Source organism: Bufo gargarizans, chromosome 2 (assembly GCF_014858855.1).
Source record: "Bufo gargarizans isolate SCDJY-AF-19 chromosome 2, ASM1485885v1, whole genome shotgun sequence".
Lineage (NCBI taxonomy): Eukaryota > Metazoa > Chordata > Amphibia > Anura > Bufonidae > Bufo > Bufo gargarizans.
Window position 1 is genome coordinate 576,170,225 of NC_058081.1, and position 23,256 is coordinate 576,193,480.

The 23,256-nt window shown below is 44.4% G+C and overlaps 1 protein-coding gene across 7 annotated transcripts in view; it reads left to right on the forward strand.

Moving 5' to 3' along the window:
• Positions 1-22,956, forward strand: part of ARHGAP32 (Rho GTPase activating protein 32) — a 235,744-nt gene extending 212,788 nt beyond the window's left edge. For 5 of the 7 annotated variants that reach the window (XM_044281753.1, XM_044281749.1, XM_044281750.1 and 2 more), the window contains 8 exons: positions 2,419-2,547; positions 3,222-3,367; positions 6,438-6,639; positions 7,068-7,231; positions 7,337-7,411; positions 8,512-9,504; positions 13,820-14,229; positions 19,891-22,956. In XM_044281753.1, coding sequence (XP_044137688.1) covers positions 2,419-2,547; positions 3,222-3,367; positions 6,438-6,639; positions 7,068-7,231; positions 7,337-7,411; positions 8,512-9,504; positions 13,820-14,229; positions 19,891-22,131 — 4,360 coding nt within the window. In that variant the 3' untranslated portion in view covers positions 22,132-22,956. The remainder of the gene's footprint in view (positions 1-2,418; positions 2,548-3,221; positions 3,368-6,437; positions 6,640-7,067; positions 7,232-7,336; positions 7,412-8,511; positions 9,505-13,819; positions 14,230-19,890) is intronic. The other 2 variants (XM_044281751.1, XM_044281752.1) reach the window with 1 other exon arrangement.
• The last annotated feature ends 300 nt before the right edge of the window (positions 22,957-23,256 follow it).

Here is a 23,256-nt window from a genome sequence, read left to right on the forward strand (position 1 = left end):
TAAAGGGAACCTTTCACCGTGAAAATGCAATGTAATCTGTCAGCAGCCTGTTAGGCTTCGTTCACATCACCGTTCAGCCTTTCCGTTCTCGGAGCAGAACGGAAATGACGTAGAAGGCACATAACGGAGCCCTTAGGACCCCATAGACTATAGTGAGGTCAGTTAGGTTTCCACTCAAAAGATGATTTTGGAGTGGAGACAAAAGTTGTACATGCAGGACTTTTGTCTCCGCTTCACAATCATCTTCTGAGCGGAAACATAACTGACCCCATTATAGTCTGTGGGGTCCTAAGGGCTCGGTTATGTGCCGAGTCCGTCCTTTCCGTTCTCCTGCTCCTAAACTGAGCATGAGAACGGAAAGGCTGAACGGTGATGTGAACGAAGCCTTACAGAGCCAAAGGAGCTGAGCAGATTGTTGTATCTTTTTGTGGGAAAAGATTCAATGTAACTTGTATTTTATTACTTGGGTCTGTACAGATCACTTTTCAGCAATCATCTCATTATCATCACAGGCAGGATTCAAATGACAGATAGCACCTATATATAGATGGCAGAGGATCCATCATTCGCAGTAGATGATTGTCAAAGCCTGTCTGCTCCGTCTCTGTACAGGGACCACTGCCTAGAAAACTCAGCAGTAGAAGTCAGTGAGGTCTCTTCCAGTCTGTTGTGTCTACGGCCCATGTGCCTCCAGTAAAGCATATATCTAAATACTGTTTATCAGTGGCTCAGGCAAGATGGCCGTCCCATTAATCACGTACAGGACATAAAATACAAAATCTGCAATTGAAAAATAAAAACAGGTTAGAAAAAGGGATATGCGTCACTATCTATCTGGTTTTAACTGCCCCAAAAACATTATTGGTGACACATTCCCTTAAAGAGATTTTTACGTAAGATACCAGACAGAACAGAAGAGATGATTCTCTGTTGTAAAACGTGCTGCTCCTTTATTATGACCAGACAGCAGTAATACGACTGCACCGCCCAGACATCTCACAGGTTCTACCAAACTGAACTTGGGTCACCATAAAACTCTACATTTACCTAAAGCAGGCGTATTCATGAAAAAGCCATAAAAATGTATGTTTTGTGCTTATTTATTGCAATTTGGAGAAGGAGAGCACGGTTTGGGGATGATGGAATTCAACCCAAATCCTTTCCGTGGGAGCCTCCACACACACTAGCCCCCCAGCAGTTCAGCTGACTTTAAGGGTGCCTTCACAATCTGTCTCAATTTGTGGGAAATCCAAATCTGCATGTAACACATGTAGATTTTGTGACAGATTTGACTTTGGCTTTAAATCCCGCCATGTGTGAAGGCACCTTAAAGTATCTGGCCGATTGTAGTTAGTTTAGTACGACCTGGGGGAAGGTGAGTTAGTATCAGTTTACCCTCATGATGTGGTCACTAAAATGCAGTCCGATTGTCACAGAATGAGAAGAACCTCTAATCACTGCCACTCTGAAGTTTGGTTACCATTGGATGATATGAAGGAATTTCTTTATGCTGTCAATGAACCTACAAGATTTTTGGGTGATGATGGACATGTTTTAAAGGGGTTTTCTGGGACTTTTACTATTGATGGACTATCTTCAAGAAAGGTTATCAATAGCAGATTAGAGGAGGTTTAAATTCTGGCAGCCCCATCAGTCAGCTGTTTAAAGGAGCTGTGCTAGCAGGCCCGATTCCTTCTGCACTGCTCCCATGAATGGAGAGGAGCTCCAGTAACCATGCACAGGCACTACACAGTGTTTGGTTGCTGGGAGTCAAACCAACGCCAATCTGATATTGATGACTTTTTTATATTGATGTCCTATGTTTAGGAAAACTCCTGGGGAAAAAACTAATCACTATACAGTGGAACATTCTGTATTTTTTAATACATTTATTGCGGGAATTTATTATTTGACCAGGTATCTGCCATAAAAAAAAAAGAAAAAAGTGAAATGTTTGCGCATGCTGGTTATGCACAAATGTTTCCAGATGTTTTTGTTTTTTTTTTACTTAATTTTTCTAAGTACTTGGGGATTAGCTAGTGGTGCAGGACGTCCCACGAGCCGACAGTTACCGTCATTTACACAAGACAATGGTCAATTCTTCGCCAGCTCATATGCTTGTCTGGTGAATAGACTATCATGATAGATTTAATAATAGATTTCTTAACATAAATTTGGTGCAACTTTTCCAGCATACTTCTAATTAATAAATTAGTCTTAATAAATTTCCTCATGTCCTGACTTCACCTCCTTGTTTCTGTTCCCGATTTAATCTCCTCATTTTATACCATGTAAATGGAAACATCTCACATTCGAGGCTTTGATAGAGTTTTCCTATTTAAGTTTTGTACCTAAAGCATAGGCTTGGCTCATGTACTTGGCATTGGCATAATGTACTTTTGTAACATGTGTTTGCAGGACACTGGAGTTTCTCATGCGTCACCTCTCCCGACTGGCAACCTATTGCTCCATCACCAATATGCACACCAAGAACTTGGCCATCGTCTGGGCACCAAACCTGCTCCGGTATGGGACCGTTACTTCCCGGTATGGTACATGGCAGAATGGCAATGGACTCTGCCTCATTTCAGAACCTTCTTCTTTCCCTTTCTTCTTCCTTTCCCTCTTACAAAGCTCTCTGAGACGCCCTGGCTGATGGTAAAGCATCTCCATTGTCAGTGACGCCGTTTTCAGCACGATGCATTTTATGTAATTGCTGGTGATGAGCTATTTAGCAGAAGCAGTGGATCCATAACCATTAACATCTGTGTCATTCCACAAAATTATGGGGATGTGGTTATGAACAGGGTTGAAAGTGATTACACCCGAGAACCAACTGCGGATGTAACCCCAGCCAAACCATGCAATAATTAGTTTTTTCTTCCAGTGGGGTTGGGGTGTACTGTCTTGCATTCTGGAAAAAGTATGTTTAGTAATTGCTTATATAACTGTTGGGGATGATGTAAAAATCACACTGGTAGCAGAATCCATAACGCAATGCTTAAGAACCTGAACCTTGTACGTCGAACTTGAAGACAGAAGTTTACTCAACAATGTTGATGGAGCACATTAATTTCTCCCAAATAGATGGAGACACACATCATTTTCTAATAAAACTTTTCCCTCTCCCCCACAGGACACCCAGGTGTAACCACAGTCCATTATATCTCACTTGCTGTGTGGATTCTCCATTAATATTCAAATATATGTTTATTTTTTAGATCAAAGCAGATTGAGTCGGCATGTTTCAGTGGTACGGCAGCCTTCATGGAGGTGCGGATCCAGTCTGTGGTTGTGGAGTTCATCCTCAATCATGTGGAAGTGCTGTTCAGCCCCAAGCTGAGCTCTGTGATACGAGAAGGAGCAGGTGATGCATACAGGATAGTTGTTATAGGGAAATGTGACATCTTCCAACATCATCGTACGTGTCGTGTCCCATGTTATATGACACTCTTAGGAGATGCTTTTGAAAAATATCCAATTGCTTGTAGCTCTGCCCCAGTAGGTGGCAGTTGTGATCAGTGACTCCAGTTTAGCGGCAATGTCTATTGGCATTTTAGGTAATCTGAAATCCACCTTATGTCTCATCAGAGGCTCAAGATGCAGCCCTGTTATTCTCCCATACTATACACGGTCACTCGGCTTGTTTATATTTGCTGTACAAGCTTTCTTTGAAATGTAATGGAAGCAGTCACGGACGACACTCGCATTCCCTTACCTAATAAAGCCAAACAGGAATGGAGAGCCAAAACACTGGCGTTTTACTAGCGCTATATATATATATATATATATATATATATATATATATATATATATATATATATATATATATATATTAAAGAAAGTCTGCAGCACTCCTTGAAGTAAAAAATGTGCAGTTTATTCACACATGTCAAAAAATAGACAACGTTTCGCTTCTCTCACAGAACCTTTCTCAAGTCAGGCACCTGACTTGAGAAGGGTTCTGTGAGAGAACCAAAACGTTGTCTATTTTTTGACATGTGTGAATAAACTGCACATTTTTTACTTCAAGGAGTGCTGCGGACTTTCTTTATTATGTACCCGTCCTGGATCGAGGGACCACCGCGGGCACCATATAACCATCCCTGCATGTGTAGGAGTGCTGCCTAACCTTTTCTATCGAGAATGTTCGGCCGAACACCGAGTGGGCTCGAGCACGATGCTTGAGTCTCCTCCTCGTATGTTTGTTAGCCAATAAACGTGCAGGAAAGTACTGGCACTCACTGTAATGCCAGTAGCCATGTTGGTTACTGGCCTTACAGTGATTGGCTGGCCGGAACGAGTCATCGGGTGCTAAATAGCACCCGATGACACGTGTTCGACTCAGTCTTAGTCAGGGAGAGCTGCACGAGAAGGGACACTTTGCATGTGGAAATGGGGGAAGACAGTACACAGGGTGATAGCCAGACCACCCTCAGTTCGTCTTCTCAGCGCGAATTGGACGAGGAGCATCAGACTGTTGCCTCCGCTACAGAGGGTAGTACCCATAGCAGGTTTATTCCATCTGTTCAGCGTGGATGGGCGAAAGAGGAGGAAGCGGATGAGGAGATTAAGAGTCATCCTCCTGATGAGGACAGCAAAGTTTTGTCTGTTGGGACTCTGGCACACATGGCTGACTTTGTTATGCTGCCTTTCCTGTGACCCTCGCGTTATGCTCGTTTTGGCCAACACGATTACTGGTTGTTCATCCTTCTCGACCCCCGCTACAAAGAGAACTTCTCATCTCACATTCCTGTGGTGGAGAGGACTAGCTAAATGGCTCAATACCAGAAGGTCCTTTTGGAAAAATTGCTCCAAAAATTTCCAGCTGACAATGCTGACGGCAGAGTACGTAGTTCCTTGGGGAACCGGGAGACTAGGGGAAAACACAGCAGTTCCAACAGAGACAGGGCAACACTCTCCTAGGCCTGGGACAGTTTCAGGACACCCCACCAGCACCCTCACCCTGATGCGCAGCTTAGTGTCACAAGGAGGGAAAAGTTTTGGAAGATGTGTCAGCGTCCTCAGTGATCCCTGTGTGCCTTACAACTACTGGGTGTCCAAGCTGGACACGTGGTGCGAACTGGCGCTCTACACCGTGGAGGTGCTGGCCTGCCCTGCCGCCAGCGTTTTGTCAGAGTGGGTATTTAGTGCTGCTGGGGGCATAATAACTGATAAGCGTATCGGCCTGTCAACTGAAAATGCTGACAGGTTGACTCTTATCAAAATGAACAAGGCCTGGATTGCCCCTGACTTCTCTACTCCACCAGAGGAAAGCGGCTGAACATAAAGGCACTTTAAATGTGGCTTTTATGGTGTATTGAATACACTGTATTCTCATGCACCCCTTCCACCACAAAAAATGGTATATGGATTAATCTTCCTTTTCTCGTCCTCCTTTTCCATCATATCAACATGCTTATTAGGCTGCCCTCGCTCCTAATGTTTTATAGGGTCAGCTCAGCAGCAGACCCTCGCTCCTAATGTTTTAGAGCAGGGATGGCCAACCTGTGGCTCTCCAGCTGTTATAAAACTACAACTCCCAGCATGCCCAGACAGCCTACAGCTATCAGCCTATAGCAGGGCATGGTGGGAATTGTAGTTTTACAACAGCTGGAGAGCCGCAGGTTGGCCAGCCCTGTTTTAGAGGGTCAGCTCAGCAGAAGACCCTCGCTCCTAATGTTTTAGAGGGTCAGCTCAGCAGCAGACCCTTACCCCTAATGTTTTTGATAGTCAGATCAGCAGCAGGACCTTTCTCCTAATGTTTTTGAGGGTCATCAGTAGGCATCAATCATAATTTTTCAAGGGTGTGTATGATGCCCTCCTTTGTGTAATACAGGGTGTATTGGAGTGCCAGTTCCTTGTAATTTTGGCAGCCCTTTCACTTAGTGCATAGGCTTTATGAGTGTAGGAGTCCCACTACCTGAACAATTGTACCACAATGTGAATGAGGCCCTCCTTTATGTGATATACAGGTTGTATCGGAGTGCCTCTTCCTTGTAATTTTTGGCAGCACTTGCACTTTATATACAAGTAAATATACAGGAAAGAATGTTTCCTAACAAAATCGATTTTAGAGGAAAAATTATCTTCGGTTTTGTGTGCATTATTGTCAGTCTGTAAAAGTGGCGTACTACTCGGACAACATCGTTCCCAGCAGCGACCTGGGAGTCCAAGATGCATCCAGACATCCTCCCTATGCTGTTCCCGAACTATTTTGGTGGTGTTTCCATCAATTTCTGACCTTTTCCTGTGAACCAGATACCCTCCCCTCTTCAGAGCAGGGGGTGCCTGGTTTAATGCTCTGGTTCTCCCAATGACTTCCATTGTGCTCTGTGGAGCACCCGAGCATCCCGAAGTGTTCTACTCGAGCACCAGAGCACCTTGGTGCTCAATCAACACTAATCTAAACCCTAACTTTTGTCTCTCTTTGTCAGGCCACACTTCTCTGTCGCGACCAAAGTCTCTCCTTGTGTCTTCACCTTCCACCAAGCTGCTTAGCCTTGAAGAGGCCCAAGCACGAACACAGGCTCAAATAAACTCCCCAGTTGTGGCGGACAGTAAATACATAGAAGTGGGAGAAGGACCAGCTGCTCTGCAGGGCAAGTTTCACACAGTCATTGATTTTCCATCAGAGAGGTGAGACCACAGATGATGAGCTCTACTCCATTCAGGGATGGTATATTGCTCCACCTAGTGGTAGGCAAAGGAGCCAGCAGCAGATGTCTGCAATGTACCATATCTAGCTCTTTTGATACTACAACTCCCAGCATGTTCTGACAGTTAAAGGCATGCTGGAAGTTGAGGTTTTACAGCAGCTCTGCATCACAAGATGCAGACCACTGCTTTATAGAAAAGGATTGTCCATTTAATGGTACAGGCTTTTATAATGATTAGACATGATTATTCCGTATTGAACACTGATTTATTTTTACTTAGGACATGTATAGATTGCTCATGGCACCCAAGAGTTCGGCTTGGGTCCTATTATTGTTCATGACATTGGAATTTCTAATTTTGTACAGTGTTGGTCATCTAGTTACCTTGCTTTTTGTTTGTTCTGTAAGAAAAAGGCCACCCCCCAAGATGAAGAAGTCTCCCGTGGGCAGCTGGCGCTCCTTCTTCAACCTGGGGAAGTCATCGTCGTCATCATCATCTTCTTCAATGTCTAAGAGGAAGCTGACCCGGAACCCAAGTGAACCATCTGAAATTAAGTCCATGGCCTTAGCAGGTTAGGATCAGTCACTGATGGTTTTGGCTATGGCTGCAACATAGATCTGTGGTCTGGGCTCTAAGAGGGAAGAGTGTAATTGATTGTAGATTTTCATCTCTGCAGGGGGAAGAGGAGACTCTGGGACTATGCGTTCGGCTAAAAGCGAAGAGTCCCTAAGTTCCCTGCACACCGCTGATGGTATGTTAAGCTGGAACATGCTTGTCTGTACTACACTCATAAGGGTCACACTTAATAACCACAGATTGGAATGGATAGGGTTACTGTGCAGTTGCTGGTTACATAAGGAAAGTTTTTTTGGGTCCACTTCCGTATATTGCAGAAGGCAAACAAAAATACACATTTGATGACCCAAACAGAACTGTACTGACCCTCAGCATTCCCTTGCATTACACATCATTCATAAATCAGTATGGAAGATTGATCACAGCGAACGTGGTAGGTTCCCGATTCACTACCCCAAGTAGATAAAACTTCTGCATAATACAAATCTCAATTGAACTTCTTTAATTGAAATGAGCGTATAGTGGTGTGTCAGACAGGCAAACGCTTTCCATGCCGTGTAAATTGCCTACTCCTCTGTGTGAACGATATCACCCTGGGCAGTCAGATGGTCTGAAGGTTAGCTGACCGTGAAATGTTCACCTGTCCCTATGGGATTTGGAGTGTGTGGAAGTTTTATCTTCAGGTCATTCATTACGGTTCTGTGCTGCAATGCTTCATAAAGACCACCCATTTCATGCTTCCACCAGGACCCTGTAAAATGATGAACCCATCACTTATAACGTGTATGCATTATATGTGGTCGCCGCATCATTCTGCTGCCAATATGATGGGGCAAGTGCTGGACAAAGTCACCCTTTCGCAAAAAAAGTGTGCAGAGGTTAATGGATGGGAGCAAGGCCCATGTAGCCCAGAACACTTACTATAATATACACCGAAAAAAATCTTTATAAGTGTTTATTAGTGTCCGGCACATGAACATCATATAGCCTGCACCTCTTCATAGATTGGCCACATCTTACTCCAGTGGTATTTTTAGTGAGACTGGTGTGTGAAGCACAAATGAGGTAGGAGGTAGGGTGAATGACACCACCTCCCCATTATTTGTAGCCAGATGATTTTTCAGATGAAGGTTTGGTTTGTATAAAACTGGAAAATTCCTTTTAATGAATGAGTCACACTTCTACTGTGTGTGAGGAGAGCAGACCTAATGTTGTAAACGACCAGTTTTTACAGTATTTTCTTGGCTTGACTGTGATTGTGTCTTCATTTTGCAGTGGAATCCAAGCTTTTCCGTCCTCGGCGCCCACGCTCTAGTAGTGATGCTCTTTCGGCCTCATATAATGGGGATTTACTGGAAAGCTGCAATCGTTGCAACTCCTATGATAATCTGCCTCATGACCAAGACAGTGACGTGGATGAGGGATTGATTCATGTGCCTGCCATGTTATCTACGCGATCTCATGAAGACGAGGATCTGAGTCCCCCTGATATTGGGGTGGCCAGTTTAGATTTTGATCCAATGTCTTTCCAGTGCAGCCCACCCAAACTAGACTGTGAAGGTCTGGATAGTCGCAATACATTCTTCTTGGACTCCTTACTGAGCAACAGCAAAGAGAGGGTACAAGGTGGACCCCAACCATCTGTCAGCGGCCACAGCTCTGAGCCCATGTCTCCTTACCAGGAGCAGATCGCCAGTCTCTTCCGAACATCTGACCGTAGTCCCAGCACTGAGAAGATTCAAAAATCCACATCCTTTGCCGAAAAGGTGGTGCAAGCCTTCTCGCCAAAAGTGGGCCGCAAAGCAGTCAGATCTCCACCACTAAGCATCTCTGAACCAGTCACTGTCTCGTTGCCTAGTCGGGTGTCAGAAATGATTGAAAACATGCAGGGAAGTGGTGCAGCCGCCCAGTCTCTTATGTGGTTCAAGGAAAGTGGCTCTAGAGAACTGGTGACTGTTCCAGCTTTTACATTCAGATCTGTGGACATGGGTCCTGCGCAATTTTCTATATCAACACCCACAGAATCGCCCAGAACCGTGGATTCTGTTGTAACGTCTCAGTGGAACAGCCCTGCGCATGAGACAGATGACACTGCAGAAACTGGATCTCCAGGAATTCCCCATGCCACGTGCAACACTGAGCTCTCATTCTCTGATTGCTGCACCCAGGAGCTCAGCACCAGCCACGTAGCTGGATCATCTCAGATGGAGAACACGGAATTGTCAGGAGAAGAAAACACACGTGTCCCCAGCTTGCCTACACCCCCAGGTATGTAGTCATTCGCACACACCAAACCTGCTGGGACAGTTTATGTATAGTTAATATGTTATGTAACTGTATTATTAGGACGCTGCTAAAGTTATGAAACCAGTGGAAAGAGGAAGACTGAACCTTCTGTACTTTTTGTAACATTAACAAATACACTGTCAAATTACAGCATTCAATTGAAAATAGTGTAAACTGGGAGCACTAAGAATCCAGGGAGAATTTCCAAACCTCATACAATCCTGACCATTGGGTTTACAAAGCAGCAACCGCAGCCCACTAGCGCCCCCCTCTGACACTGGAGCTTTATTATTAGTATTCAGTTCAGCCACATTTTTGTGGACTTTCATGTCTCTTTTCAGTCCCTTATTGTTCCAGGACATCAGTGTTTGTATATCAGTCCCATACTTTTTGGCAGATCAGGTTAAGTGGCATTCTTTTTTAATCTGGAACTGATTATTACACAGTCATAGAAAAGTATATATTGCAAGGGTTGAATTGCCAGAAGCCCAAAATACATACTAATACAAAATGTGCTGCCAGATGTGTTCTCTCTGCTCAGTCTTCTGGTCTTGTGAAGGTGAATATTATCCTGCACTTCCTTTGCTGGATCACCAGAATGTCTAAATTACTGCATGTTACATAAAAGCAATTTTTCTGTATTAAAGGGGTTGCTCTCACGTCAGGAAATGGCATTTATCAAGTAGAGAAAGTTAATACAAGGCACTTACTAATGTATTGTGATTGTCCATGTTGCCTCCTTTGCTGGCTGGATTCATTTTTCCATCGTATTTATACACTGCTTGTATCCAGGGGTTATGACCACCTCTGCAGCGCTAAGACAAGGTGTGCCTACACGTATGCGCTCTTCCACAGTCACGGTTACCAGAGAGGCCTGTGCTTTTTCCTATGTTGTGCAAGCATGACCACTGCTGCTGGATTGCAGGGTGGTCATTACCATGGAAGCGAGAAGTGTCTAATGTGATGGAAAAATGTATCAAGCCAGCAAAGGAGGCAATATGGGTGATAACAATACATTAGTAAGTGCCTTGTATTAACCTTATCTACATGATAGATGCCATTTTCTCCTGTTAGTGTTGGAAATTTGAACAACTGTTTAGGCTACTTTCACACCTGCACAGACGGATCCGCACCTATAATGCAAACACTTGTATCCGTTCACATTATTCATTAAAAAAAAAAAGTCTAAGTCAAAACGGATCCGTCCTGACTTACATTGAAAGTCAATGGGGGACGGATCCGTTTTCAATTGCACCATATTGTCAGTGAAAACTGATCCGTCCCCATTGAGTTACATTGTAAGTCAGGACAGATCTGTTTGGCTCTGCATAGTCAGGCGGACATCAAAACGCTGCAAGCAGCGTTTTGGTGTCTGCATCCTGAGCGGAATGGAGGCGGAACGGAGCCCAACTGATGCATTCTGAATGGATCCTTATCCATTCAGAATGCATTGGGGCTGAACTGATCCATTTTGAACCGTTTGTGAGATCCCCGAAACGGATCTCACAAACGGAATTTAAAACGCCAGTGTGAAAGTAGCCTTAGCTGTGCTGCGAGGCTGAAGAACAGGTCTTGCAGATGGTCAGTCATGTCGCCTGGGTTTACATGGTGTCTAGAAGTAACCAAAACTGTTAGATTCCAGAGCACCAAATCCACTGGTTTCTGAATCCTTTCAATAAAATGCCACCGCAGATTAACTTGGTAACATGCACCCCCTCCCAGAATGGCGATGGTGGCTCTTGGCTGTAGGTGACTTCCTGGCCCATAACATTATATTCTGTAAGACAGATGCAAGTTCTACTCCGCAGCAGCTTTTATATCCGTACGAGGAATATCAGGCTGCGGCACATTAGACCTTGTGTAGCCCAGTTTCCAGTTTTAACGACTGAGGTGTAGGTGAGAGGAATGCCACAAATCTGTGGTTAATGCTTCGATAAATTCTATAAAAGCCTGCCATGTTAACTCCACATTAACGGCATTACTGGCTGCTTGTGTTCTCACCCTGGTTAAGGAAAAACATGGCAGGAATCGCCATGCTTTAGGCCAGGGATGCATAACTACAGCTCCCAGCATCCCCTAATAGCTGTAGGCTGTACAGGCATGCTGGGAGTTGTAGTTTTGCAACAGCTGCAGGTTGGGCATCCCTGCTTCCTCCTGCTTTTGTTGCTGCAGTCTCTGAGGTTTGTGTGCTGTCCAGTCATGTGACTTAGTACTGGGGCCCACACGTGACTGATTAGCTGCAGATTTTCTGCTGCGTTTGTAATTTGCAGCAGAAAAAAAATGCACCAAATGGTGAATATTTTTTTTACAGATTTTATTTTTAATGCTGAAAAGCTGCAATTTTCAGTCTTTGCATTGGTGAGGGTGAAAACCGCAGTATAAATTGACATGCTGCAGGTTTTACATCTGCACCACAGGTCAGTTTCTGCTGTGGAGTTTTTTGTACCACGTGTGGATGACCATTACTGAAAGCTCATCCACTTTGCCAGTGCAGTACAACGATGCATATTTTCCGCATTCGCAGCTAATCGGCCACATGGTAACCCAGCCTTAAAGGCAGAATGACTTTACAAAAATTAAATAAAAAGTCATGCTCGGGGGCCAGGAAGCATCAGAATTGGATTGGTGAGGGGAGTATGGCCTTCATTTTTTATTTTATTTTTTAAAGCAGTTCTGACCCTTTAAAAAAATCTTACTAGGAAGACCACCCCTTTTTCCTTTAGATTATGAGGGAAGAAATTGACTTGTATACCTTGTCACTGATCATTGCTATCCGGTAAGTGTGTTGTGACTGGATATCCCATTTCTAATCTTCTCTTTAAATCTCAGTTAAAGGGGGCTTCTGGTTTTAAAAAACACTTCCTATTAAAGGAGTTGTCCAAGTTCAGAGCTGAACCCGGACATGCCCATAATTTCACCCAGGCAGCCCCCCTGACATGAGCGTCGGAGCAGTTTCTGTTCCGATGCTCTTCCTTGCCCTGCGCAGGATCGCGCAGGGCAAGGGCTCTTTTATTTACTATAACACACTGCCGGGCGAGGCTTCCACCCAGCAGAGTGTTCGTTGACGTCACCGGCTCTGATGGGTGGGTTTTAGCTCCGCCCTAGCCGTTTTACAGTCTAGAGCAGCACTAAAGCCCACTCATTGGTGCCAGTGACGCCCCCAGCTCACTGCTGGGCAGAAGCCTCCGGCTGGCAACCCTATGGAGAGCCCGGTACGTCACTGGAACTCCACAAAATGCATTTGCCCAGCGCGATTCAGCGCAGTGCAAAGGAGAGCATCGGAGCATGAACTGCTCTGATGCTCTTGTCAGGGGGGGGCTGCCTGGGTGAAATTCTGGGTATGTCCGGGTTCAGCTCTGAACGCAGAAAACCATTTTAACATAAAAACACCGATTGCATATATTTGTTGCACTGTCTACATCTTGACCCTGTTTCTGCACTGCTGCCCCTTTGATGGCGGAGTAGGAATGCATTAAAGGGGTTGTCTGAGTGTTTAATAGTAATGGGGCTGAGCTAGTCAAGTAAGAGGCCACAGTGCTCACAGAGGGCCAGGAGTCAGACCCCCACAGATCACATATAGATGACCTACCTGGAGGACAGGTCATCAGTATTAAAACACTTGGACAACCCCTTTAAGTTTATTTAGAAGTGACTATTATATGGCCAAAAGAAAACCCGTTTATTGTTAAACATCCCATAGCTCCGGGCCAGATACCATCACATGATCATCCATGGCCCCTGTAAGTAAATGTGTGATTCCTAATTCTCTGTCCCCAGGGTGGCATCTGCTGCCTGCTGGGGACACTACAGGTGAGACACGAAAAATTAGAATATCGTGCAAAAGTCCATTTATTTCAGTAATGCAAATTAAAAGGATTTGCATTAATGCAGCTTAAAATTTAGAATTTTGTGAAAATGTTCACTATTCTAGGCTCAAAGTGTCACACTCTAGTCAGCTAGATAATCCATATCCCCTGAGTAAAGGGGACCTCAAAATGGTGACTTTGGGGTTTCATAATCTGTAAGCCATAATCATCCAAATGATAACTAATAAAGGCCTGAAATATCTCGCTTTGCATGTAATGAGTCTCATATGTTAGTTTCACCTTTTAGGTTGCATTACTGAAATAAATGAAATTTGCATGATATTCTAATTTTTCGAGTTTCACCTGTACATATACCCACAGCATCTGCCCATGGTGGATCATTTTGAACAGTTTACGTATGGTGCAGGACTGATGGCAGGAGCACGTTTTCAGTGGCTATAAAGCATTAAACTTTTGCTTCCATTAAACAGGGTTATCTGCTGTGGAGACTCCGTTGGATCCTGTCCCTGTTACCAGTGTTTCCTTCATTCCTCCTCCTCCTCCTCCCAAAAATGCTGCTCGTATGCTGGCTTTGGCATTAGCAGAGTCTGCACAACAAGCTTCTAGTCAAAAGAGAACTTACCTTCAGTTCATGGAGTTACCACTGCCTCCTCCACCAGAAGAGGAGCCCCTGCCAGATCTCCCACCACAGACGGTGTCCCCTACACTAATGCCAGGAGCAGATGTATCCCCGACAAGTCCAGTCCTCACTGCGGCGGCTACCCCCAGCACATCATCCTTCTCCATCACCACTATCCAATACAGTCCAGTGAGGAGTCACAACACTGTACCAAGAGAGAGCCCGTCTGCTGTCACCCCAGGACTTAGCCCCTCATCCCAGGTACAGAGCCGATATATGCGCTTCCATCGTGTCCCTGTGTTTGCAGCAATTTACATGTTTGGGGGTCATTCATGAAAGCAATTGTTTACGTCATAAACACTGGACTAAAAAAAACTTTCATACCAGTGACTGTGATGTAATTGTTTAGTGTCACTTTTTTGGGATCATTGTTTAGCATATTGATAGGGCGTAAAAGTCAGATGGATATATCATGGCGAGTTAGTAAATTAACGTATCTCGGCTCTGTAGCTCTCGTTTCTGCATTCCTTTCAGCTCATAAACACTCTTTTTGGGTACATGTGGCTTTTTGTCACAGATTTCTTTGTATTGCAAAGGGTGAAATCTGTTCAAAAAAATCCACGTGAACTGTTGGCATGCTGCGGATTTCAATATACACACTGCAGGTCAATTTCCACATGAGAAATTTCTACACAGCATAGAGGAGTTTGAAAATGTCATCTACTTAGCTAGTACTGAAAAAATCCATCCTGAATATGCACAGTGTGCATTTTGCCTTAGGGTAGGGGTGCCCATGCCTCAAATTCTGCTGTGGATTTTTACCCTTATTATTGAAAAGGGCGAAATCTGCAGTAGCTAGCCTCAGAATAAATCAAAATACTGCAGATTTAAAATCCACACTGACAGCCAAGTACTTTTTTTTTTTTTTTTTTTTTTTTACAGCATGGATTAGATTCCTTAAAATCTCTTACACTTTGCAGGTACTGTAAACCGCTGAGGATCCGTGCGGTGTAAGTGTACCCTTAAGGGTCCATTCACACGTCCGTTGTTTGTTTCCCGATCTGTTCCGTTTTTTGCTGAACAGATCTGGACCCATTCATTTTCAATGGGTCCTGAAAAAAAACGGACAGCACAATGTCAGATTTTTTTTTTCAGGACCCATTGAAAATGAATGGGTCCAGATCTGTTCAGCAAAAAACTGAACAGATCAGGAAACAAACAACGGACGTGTGAATGGACCCTAAGAGTGTGTTCACATGATGGATTTTGAAAACGTGCTGAAAAAAATCATGCATGCAGTTTTTTCAGCTTTCAATTTTTTCAGCTTCCCATTCATTTTAATAGGAAAATCAGTGTGGATTCCACTCCAACATAGCACATGCTGCTTCTTTTTTCCACACTTTCTTTCTCCCATTGAAATGAATGGGAAGCTTTTTAGAAGCGATTTTTGGCGCAGAGATGCATGAAAAACTGTGCCAAAAAATGTTATTTGAACTGGCCCTGGATTCTGGTCACATTAGTGAGTGTATTTTTAAAATTTTGTAGGAAAGGTCTTTATTTTTACTAGAAAACTGCATGTAAACAGTCCTTAGCAACCCTGAGCTTTGCTATGGAGACCCCATCTTCGGCGTGGAACATACAGAGGCAGGCTTCTCAGCCTTCCTCTTATCTCACTACGGGCTCTTTCACACTTGTGTTGTTCTGTTCCGGCATAGAGTTCCGTCGTCGGGGCTCTATGCCGGAAGAATCCTGATCAGGATTATCCCCATGCATTCTGAATGGAGTGAAATCCGTTCAGGATGTCTTCAGTTCCGGACCGGAACGTTTTTTGGCCGGAGAAAATACCGCAGCATGCTGCGCTTTTTGCTCCAGCCAAAAGTCCTGAACACTTGCCGCAAGGCCGGATCCGAAATTAATGCCCATTGAAAGGCATTAATCCGGATCTGGTCTTAAGCTAAACGTCATTTCGGCGCATCACCGGATCCGACGTTTAGCTTTTTCTGAATGGTTACCATGGCTGCCAGGACGCTAAAGTCCTGTTTGCCATGGTAAAGTGTAGTGGGGAGCGGGGGAGCAGTATACTTGCCGTCCGTGCGGCTCCCGGGGCGCTTCAGAGTGACGTCAGGGCGCCCCACGCGCATGGATGACGTGATCGCATAGACACGTCATCCATGCGCATGGGGCGCTCAGACGTCATTCTGGAGCGACCCGGGAGCCGCACGGACGGTAAGTATACTGCTCCCCCGCTCCCCACTACTACTATGGCAACCAGGACTTTAATAGCGTCCTGGCTGCCATAGTAACACTGAATGCATTTTGAAGACGGATCAGTCTTCAAATGCTTTCAGTTCACTTGCGTTTTTCCGGATCCGGTGTGTAATTCCGGCAAATGGAGTACACGACGGATCCGGACAACGCAAGTGTGAAAGAGCCCTACCACAGTAACTGGCTTACTATATGTGCCCTAATGATCTCTGCCTATCCTTGCTCCTTTATCTCTTTTCCCAGCACTTCTCTGTTAATTACTGGGGAAAAGAGAGGAGAAATGGGGCTGAAAGTAGCTTTACAGGTATACATAGTACACTTACTCCTAGCACCAAGTTCAGACACTCCCGCTGTCCTTTCTCTTTAGTGTGCTCAATAACTAAGAGAAGTGCAGGAAATAATGATAAAGGAGACAAGCTACCACTGGTCAGATAGGCAAGGGACACAGGGAAAATCATTAGGGCACATATAGTAAGCCAGTTACTGTGGTAGGGAGATAAGAGGAAGGCTGAGAAGCCTGCCTTTGTATGGTACACATAGTCCCCTGCAGTGTTCAATAGACACTGAAGACGGTCTCTTAGCAATGCTAAGCAGGTTGCGAAGGAGACTCTTAACATGATGATCTCTACTAAAAATAAAGACCTTATAGGGGTTGTCTCACTTCAGCAAATTGCATTCATCATGTAGAAAACATTAATAAAGGGCCATACTAATCTATTGCGACTATCCATATTGCCTCCTTTGCTGGCTAGATTACTATTTCCATTACATTAAGCTTGTTTCCATGGTTATGACCACCCTACAATCCAGCAGCGGTGGTCGTGCTTGCACACTATAGTACACTCCCATTGTCTCGGCCACCAGAGAGGCCTGCGCGTTTTCCTATATTGTGTATGCACAGCCACCATTACTGGATTATAGGGTGATTGTAATCATGGAAAGCAGCAGTGTAAAAAATGAATCAAGCCAGCAAAGGAAGCAATATGGACAATCACAGTACATTAGTAAGTGCCTTGTATTAACTTTATTTGCATGATAAATGCCATTTGCTGGAGGGAGACAACCCCTTTAATAAACCTAATAATTAGACCCTAATAAAATATATTACAAGAATACCAAAATAACAATTACTCTTCAAATGACTGTTTATGACCTCTCTGGAATGCAGACTGAATCAACAGAATGCTCCTTGAGTGATTGACCGATTTCAAGGTGAAGGAGACAGGGCAACCTGCACTATCTTGTGAAAGGTGCTGGTTGAAAGTGCAATGAAATTATATAAGTGCATTCACTAAAGATCAGGCATTTTGATTATAGATTTTTATATATAGATATAGATAGATATATATATATATATATATATATATACACACACATATTCTGAGAAAGCACTGTAAATCTGATGGTCTGCCATTTATACACAAGCTAAGCAAGTTTTAGGCCCAAGAAAAAATTAAATTTATATTTCCACATTTCCCTAGATCTGTTCTGGCCCTTTGTTGACATGCAGTTGCAGAGCTGTGAGGGTGTTTAACAACATTCTCTAAGGTTTTCCTCAAGAATATTTTTGGGTGTCAACAAAGACTGCCATTCCCCTGCTCTGCAAAGGGAGTGAATAAAATTGTTGCCGTGTCTGCAGTCTGACTGCTGGGATACTTATGTTTGTGTGGGACTTACAAGTCCCAGCTGTACAATACCGTGACATTGCTGATACACACAGGATCTTCCCCCTACCTGTTCTTGTGCAATGCTCTGCAGATACTCCTTCACAGCCAGCAGAAGAGTAAGGAGGAGAGAACTCCTCCAGTCTTTGTAACGGTGAGGAGGGAGGGAGGATACTGTGCACAGCATTTGTCTCTTCACTGCCTGGAGAAGAGGAAACCCTGCAGTTTTTCAGTACCTGAGTCTGTGCTGCTGATGGCAGAAGGGGTTAAACTTTGCTGAAAAATCCAGTGGAAGGGGAGACGGGACAGACAGCTCAGACAGCAGATCGGTAGTGCAGGGGGCGTGGCTTGTTGCTCCGACCATCACCACCTTCATAGTGAGGTTCCGTGCACAGCGGCAGGGCTGCTCCTCCTGCTCCCTCAGGCTTGTGCACGGAACGTCATCGGCGCAGGGAGAGAAGCTGACATCACAGTTCATGTGCCCTCAGCTAATTAGGAGAACAGGGCCACTGTACATGAAGTCAGTGAATTGAAAACCCCTTACATCTGTTTGTAAGTTTTTAACTAAAGAACAAAAAAATAACTTGTACAACCCCTTTAAGGGGTTAATTTAGCAGCTGATTTGCTATGATCGAACCAGAATTCTGGTGCAAGAGTAGGGTTAACACACAGATTTTTAATGGCGTTTTTGGGCACTTTTGGTGGTTTTAGTTTTCTGCGCTGTGGTAGCACTGCCGGCTCCAGATGTTAGCTGAAGGTCTATGGGAAATATACAGGGGTCACAAAGCATTTTTTTTATGCAGTTTGCATTTTTGTAAATTAGGTGGCATTTTTGGGTGTGTGGCAGTCTTAATTTACCCGAAAAACTAGCTGCAATTGCATTAGTGAATAGGAGCCAATGTCTGTAGCTGCAGAAATGATTTGCAAAATAGCAGTGTGCCTAAGGAACAAGTTAGTTGACCAGGTTCAAGTAATTGAACATATTGTTAAATTTGTGTACACCAGATGATACAATAATCTCATGGGATTGATACAATTCTTAATAGTATACTGTAGTCATGATGTCACACGGTATATGGTAGGGTTTGGAAGCATAATGCAATCATGATTGGTATTGGAAATGAATCTGTTTCACTCTGACCTTTTTGATCCATCCACATAAATCTTTTTCAATATGAAAGAGTTAATCCAAATAGCATTTTTTTTTAATCTTTAAAACCTTTGCAGCATTATTTTAACAAATGTTATTATTATAGACATAAAAGGAACATTTACCCTATGGGCTTTTTTGTCCATGTTCACATGTGACTGAAATGGCTGTGACGTTCACCCTCTCCACTGCAAAGGGTGGCGATCTGCACCTTAGGCTTCGTTCACACCAGCGTTCAGCCTTTCTGTTCTCCTGCTCCGTTATAAGAGCAGGAGAACGGAAAAGACAGATTGGGCACATAACTGAGCTGAACGGAGCCTACGGATCCCATAGACTATAATGGGGTCCGTTAGGTTTACGCTCAGAAGATGGTTTTGGAGTGGAGACGAAAGTAGTACATGCAGGACTTTTGACTCCGCTCCAAAATCATCTTCTGAGCGTAAACCTAACGGACCCCATTATAGTCTATGGGATCCGTAGGCTCCGTTCGGCTCAGTTATGTGCCCAATCCGTCCTTTCCGTTCTCCTGCTCTTATAACGGAGCAGGAGAACAGAAAGGCTGAACGCTGATGTGAACTCGGCTTTAGACATGCTGTGGTTTTCTCACGCAGGATGTGGAGGAGTTCTTAAAATCTCATCCACTTTGCTGGTACTGTACAATGCTGCAGATTTGCTGCATGTAAATCCACAGCATTTCAGCCATGGGTGGACATCGCCTTAAACTTTACATGCTGCTGGTTTCCCCACAAAGACCTTACTTAATGTGGATGAAAACCCCTTTACTTCATACAAATGATCATACTATTTTGTGGATGTTTCTAACCTGGATTGTTTGTGTTCAAGGGCCCAGGATCCATTCCAACTGAAGAGATGACGCCACCTGGGCCATGTGAAGTCAACTCCAACTACCTTACAGAACTGTGTACTACACTCCCCTCATCTGACAGACCCAGCCCAAGGCCTCATTTTCATCAGCGATCCGAGTCTTTTCCTTCCCATCCTACACATGGTACAGGACCGCCAGCCCCACCAGTTAGAACCATGGAGAGTCGTCTGGCCACTGCCCTACACTCCAACTATAACGATGCAATCACGGCTAGCAATTATCACTCCTTCCTGAGTACTATCACTCTGCCATCATCTCTGGAGGATGCGCTGCCTAGGCACAATTATTCAGCTCACGTAAGATCTGAGATCCTGATGGAGCAGGGTGCCAGCTACAGACAGCCTTATTCTTCCCAGCCTAAAACCGAGGAGAAGCTTGAAACTGGGGATGGATACAGACATCCATATCAAACCTCAACTAAGCCTGAGAACACAGAGCTTACCTACAGAATCCCATATCCTGCTCAGGTAGAACCAGAGAATCTTAATGAGACATTCGATGCTTTTGTGCATCCTAAACCATCTATAGTCCCCAAGTCTTACAAGGCAGACAGTGCTCCACTGCATATGCCAACACAACCATACATTTCCCGCTGTGAAACGCCCTCTTCAAATTCTACACTTTATGGCACCTACATGAACCAGACTAAGCATGCAGGACTACAGCATTCTCGTGCAAGGAGTCGACCAGAATTTATGTCATCCTTGAGTCCGAGTCTACGTACCTACTCAGAAGAAGCTCCACCATATCCAACTATAAGACGGGTCCAATCCTTGCATGTGCCTATGCAACCTCCACCACCTCCAATGCGTACAGTTCCTATTTCTAGAACAGAGGTCCCTCCAGATGATGAGCCTGCATACTGCCCACGCCCTGTCTATCAATACAAACCTTGCCCATCCTTCAATTCTTCATCAGATTATCATGTCACTCAACTGCAGCCTTACTTTGAGAATGGAAGGGTACAATATCGATACAGCCCCTTCTCAGGCAGCACCACATACTACTCATCAGATGGCACCTTCTATGATATGGACCCTTACAGCACATTGCGTTTGCGTCCGTACCACCTCTATCCAAGTCGTGACTTTGCATCTTATACTACAAGACTGCAGCCCAAGTCCACATATCGGTCACAGATGTTGGCACCATATCCAAGAGGAAATCTGCGCGAGCACAATTTTATTAGCAGAGATGTCCCCCCTGCGTTACCCCCTGAACATCCTAGGCCTCTTCATGTCTCCTGGGATATGGAGGATATGGATAGGTATAGATTACAGTCGCTGAGACGTGATAACAGAGCCCGTCAAATATCTAAAGGACCTGTGATGTCTCAGTATGATAATGTTACCCCATCCTTAGTGGAGGATACATCAGGACTGGATGTCCTACACCTGAGAAGTAGGTCTGACCCTGGGAAGACTCCAGGGCTTCTTAGTGTTGCTGAATCTAAAGACTCCCGCTACCCTGGAAGAGCAGAGACTGATGAACGCCTAGCACATACTCTCTCATCATATGGAAATGGGTCCCAGGATAAACCATCCCTACCCCACAAAAAAAGTGGAGGGAGTAGGAATCGCATACATCACGACTTTACCTCTGAGCATAAGACTCTCCCACAGCAGGATGCTGGACATAGACCATCAACGGATGGACGAAATGGTCCACCATTTCCACCTGCTGACTACAGCTCTAAAACATTGCCACTGCCTTCTGAACCTACATATCAGTCCTCAAACAGTAAATACAATGTGAGTCCACAAGAACCAATAAGGATTAACCACAAGGAAATGAGACCGTCAGAGGACAAGGAGCGGTCACTTGCCAGACCAACTGACAGCTCACACCGAGACTGTTACAGAGAGGACTCCGCTCAGTTTGCTACCGCTCCACCCAAACCAGAGAGGAGCCACAGCCTCAGAGGCCACAACTCAGAGACTTTGGAGAGAGACCCTGCCATCTTCTATCCCTACCAAACACTCCATGGAAAGCTGCACAGCTCCATAAGTGCACTATCACAGTATGATAATGTGGCAGATTACCATTCCATTCCCCACCACCGATCAACAAGTCAATCTAACCCAAATGCCTTCCCCCTACCACATGGCCGGACCTATGCGACTGCACTGGGCCAAGGAGCTTTCCTAGCTGCAGAGTTGTCCCTGCAAAGGCAAGAGGCAAAAGTCCATGCAGAGTGAAGGCTGCCAGGGAATAACGGGAGGGTTAAATGTGGAAAGAGAACTTCATTCTTATTAGGCAGACCCCTGCTGGACAGCGGACTGTTTTATTTTTTCAAAAGACAGAAAAAACAAAAAAAAACAAAAACAAATCCTAGTAACAAGACAATAACTTTGGTACACACAACTAGCAATACACACACAAGACACTCCTGCACTCCATTGTTAGATGACCGTTTTTATGTTGTATTCAGTGATGTCATAATCCTGTACCGTTCGTCCCCATTGGTGTCCTTCCTAAATGTGAGGAGGAACGCAGAGGAATAAAAAACTGCTATTTAATCCATATTGGGTTTGTTGTGTATATGAAACATGACATTTATAATGATGTTCCTTAACACTGTGTTGTGTCCCATCTTATAGCCTCTTGCCATGATTCCCTATTCTTAGATTTTATCTCCCCCCCTCCCCCCATTTAAAAGATCAGTTATGAATGATGGCATCTCCAAGTGGATATGATCCCTCTCATGCATGTGTATCCACATCATACCCCTTCTGTCTGTATATCATACAAACACTCTGGCTGCAGAAATGTACAAGTTAGCACAACCTGGTGACCATTAATGATGGCTTCCTCTAGTTATAAAGAATGACACTGTGCAGCGCCCCTCTCCCCTTTTTCCTTATTTAAAGGTAACAGCCATAACTAACAAGTCTTATCAACGGTCTGTGAATTATTTACTGTGTCTAAACTCTAAGTAGTAAGCGTTTCTTTCTCTTAGGCATCAAGTTTGCAGAAAGTCTATATTTTTGTTGTATTCTTGGAATAAAGTTCTCCCCGCTGCAGAGTTTTGCAATTATTACATCTACAATGTGCCTGAATAATCAATATCGCTGGACCCAGAGGAGGGGAATCCTGCCGTGCTCCTACAATATAAAACCAGGAGCATCGGATGTGGATCAAAAATACAGTTGTGTGCATGGCGCCTTATTCAGACATCATTGATTTAAATGAGTGAAACTAGGAGTGGAGGCTACCAGATGTAAGGTATAATGGAAAGATTTGTACCCGTTCTGTGTCTTTCACTTGGTTTTGGCTCACAATCACTGATGGAAATTACTGAGCCAATGCTGACTTTGTGAATG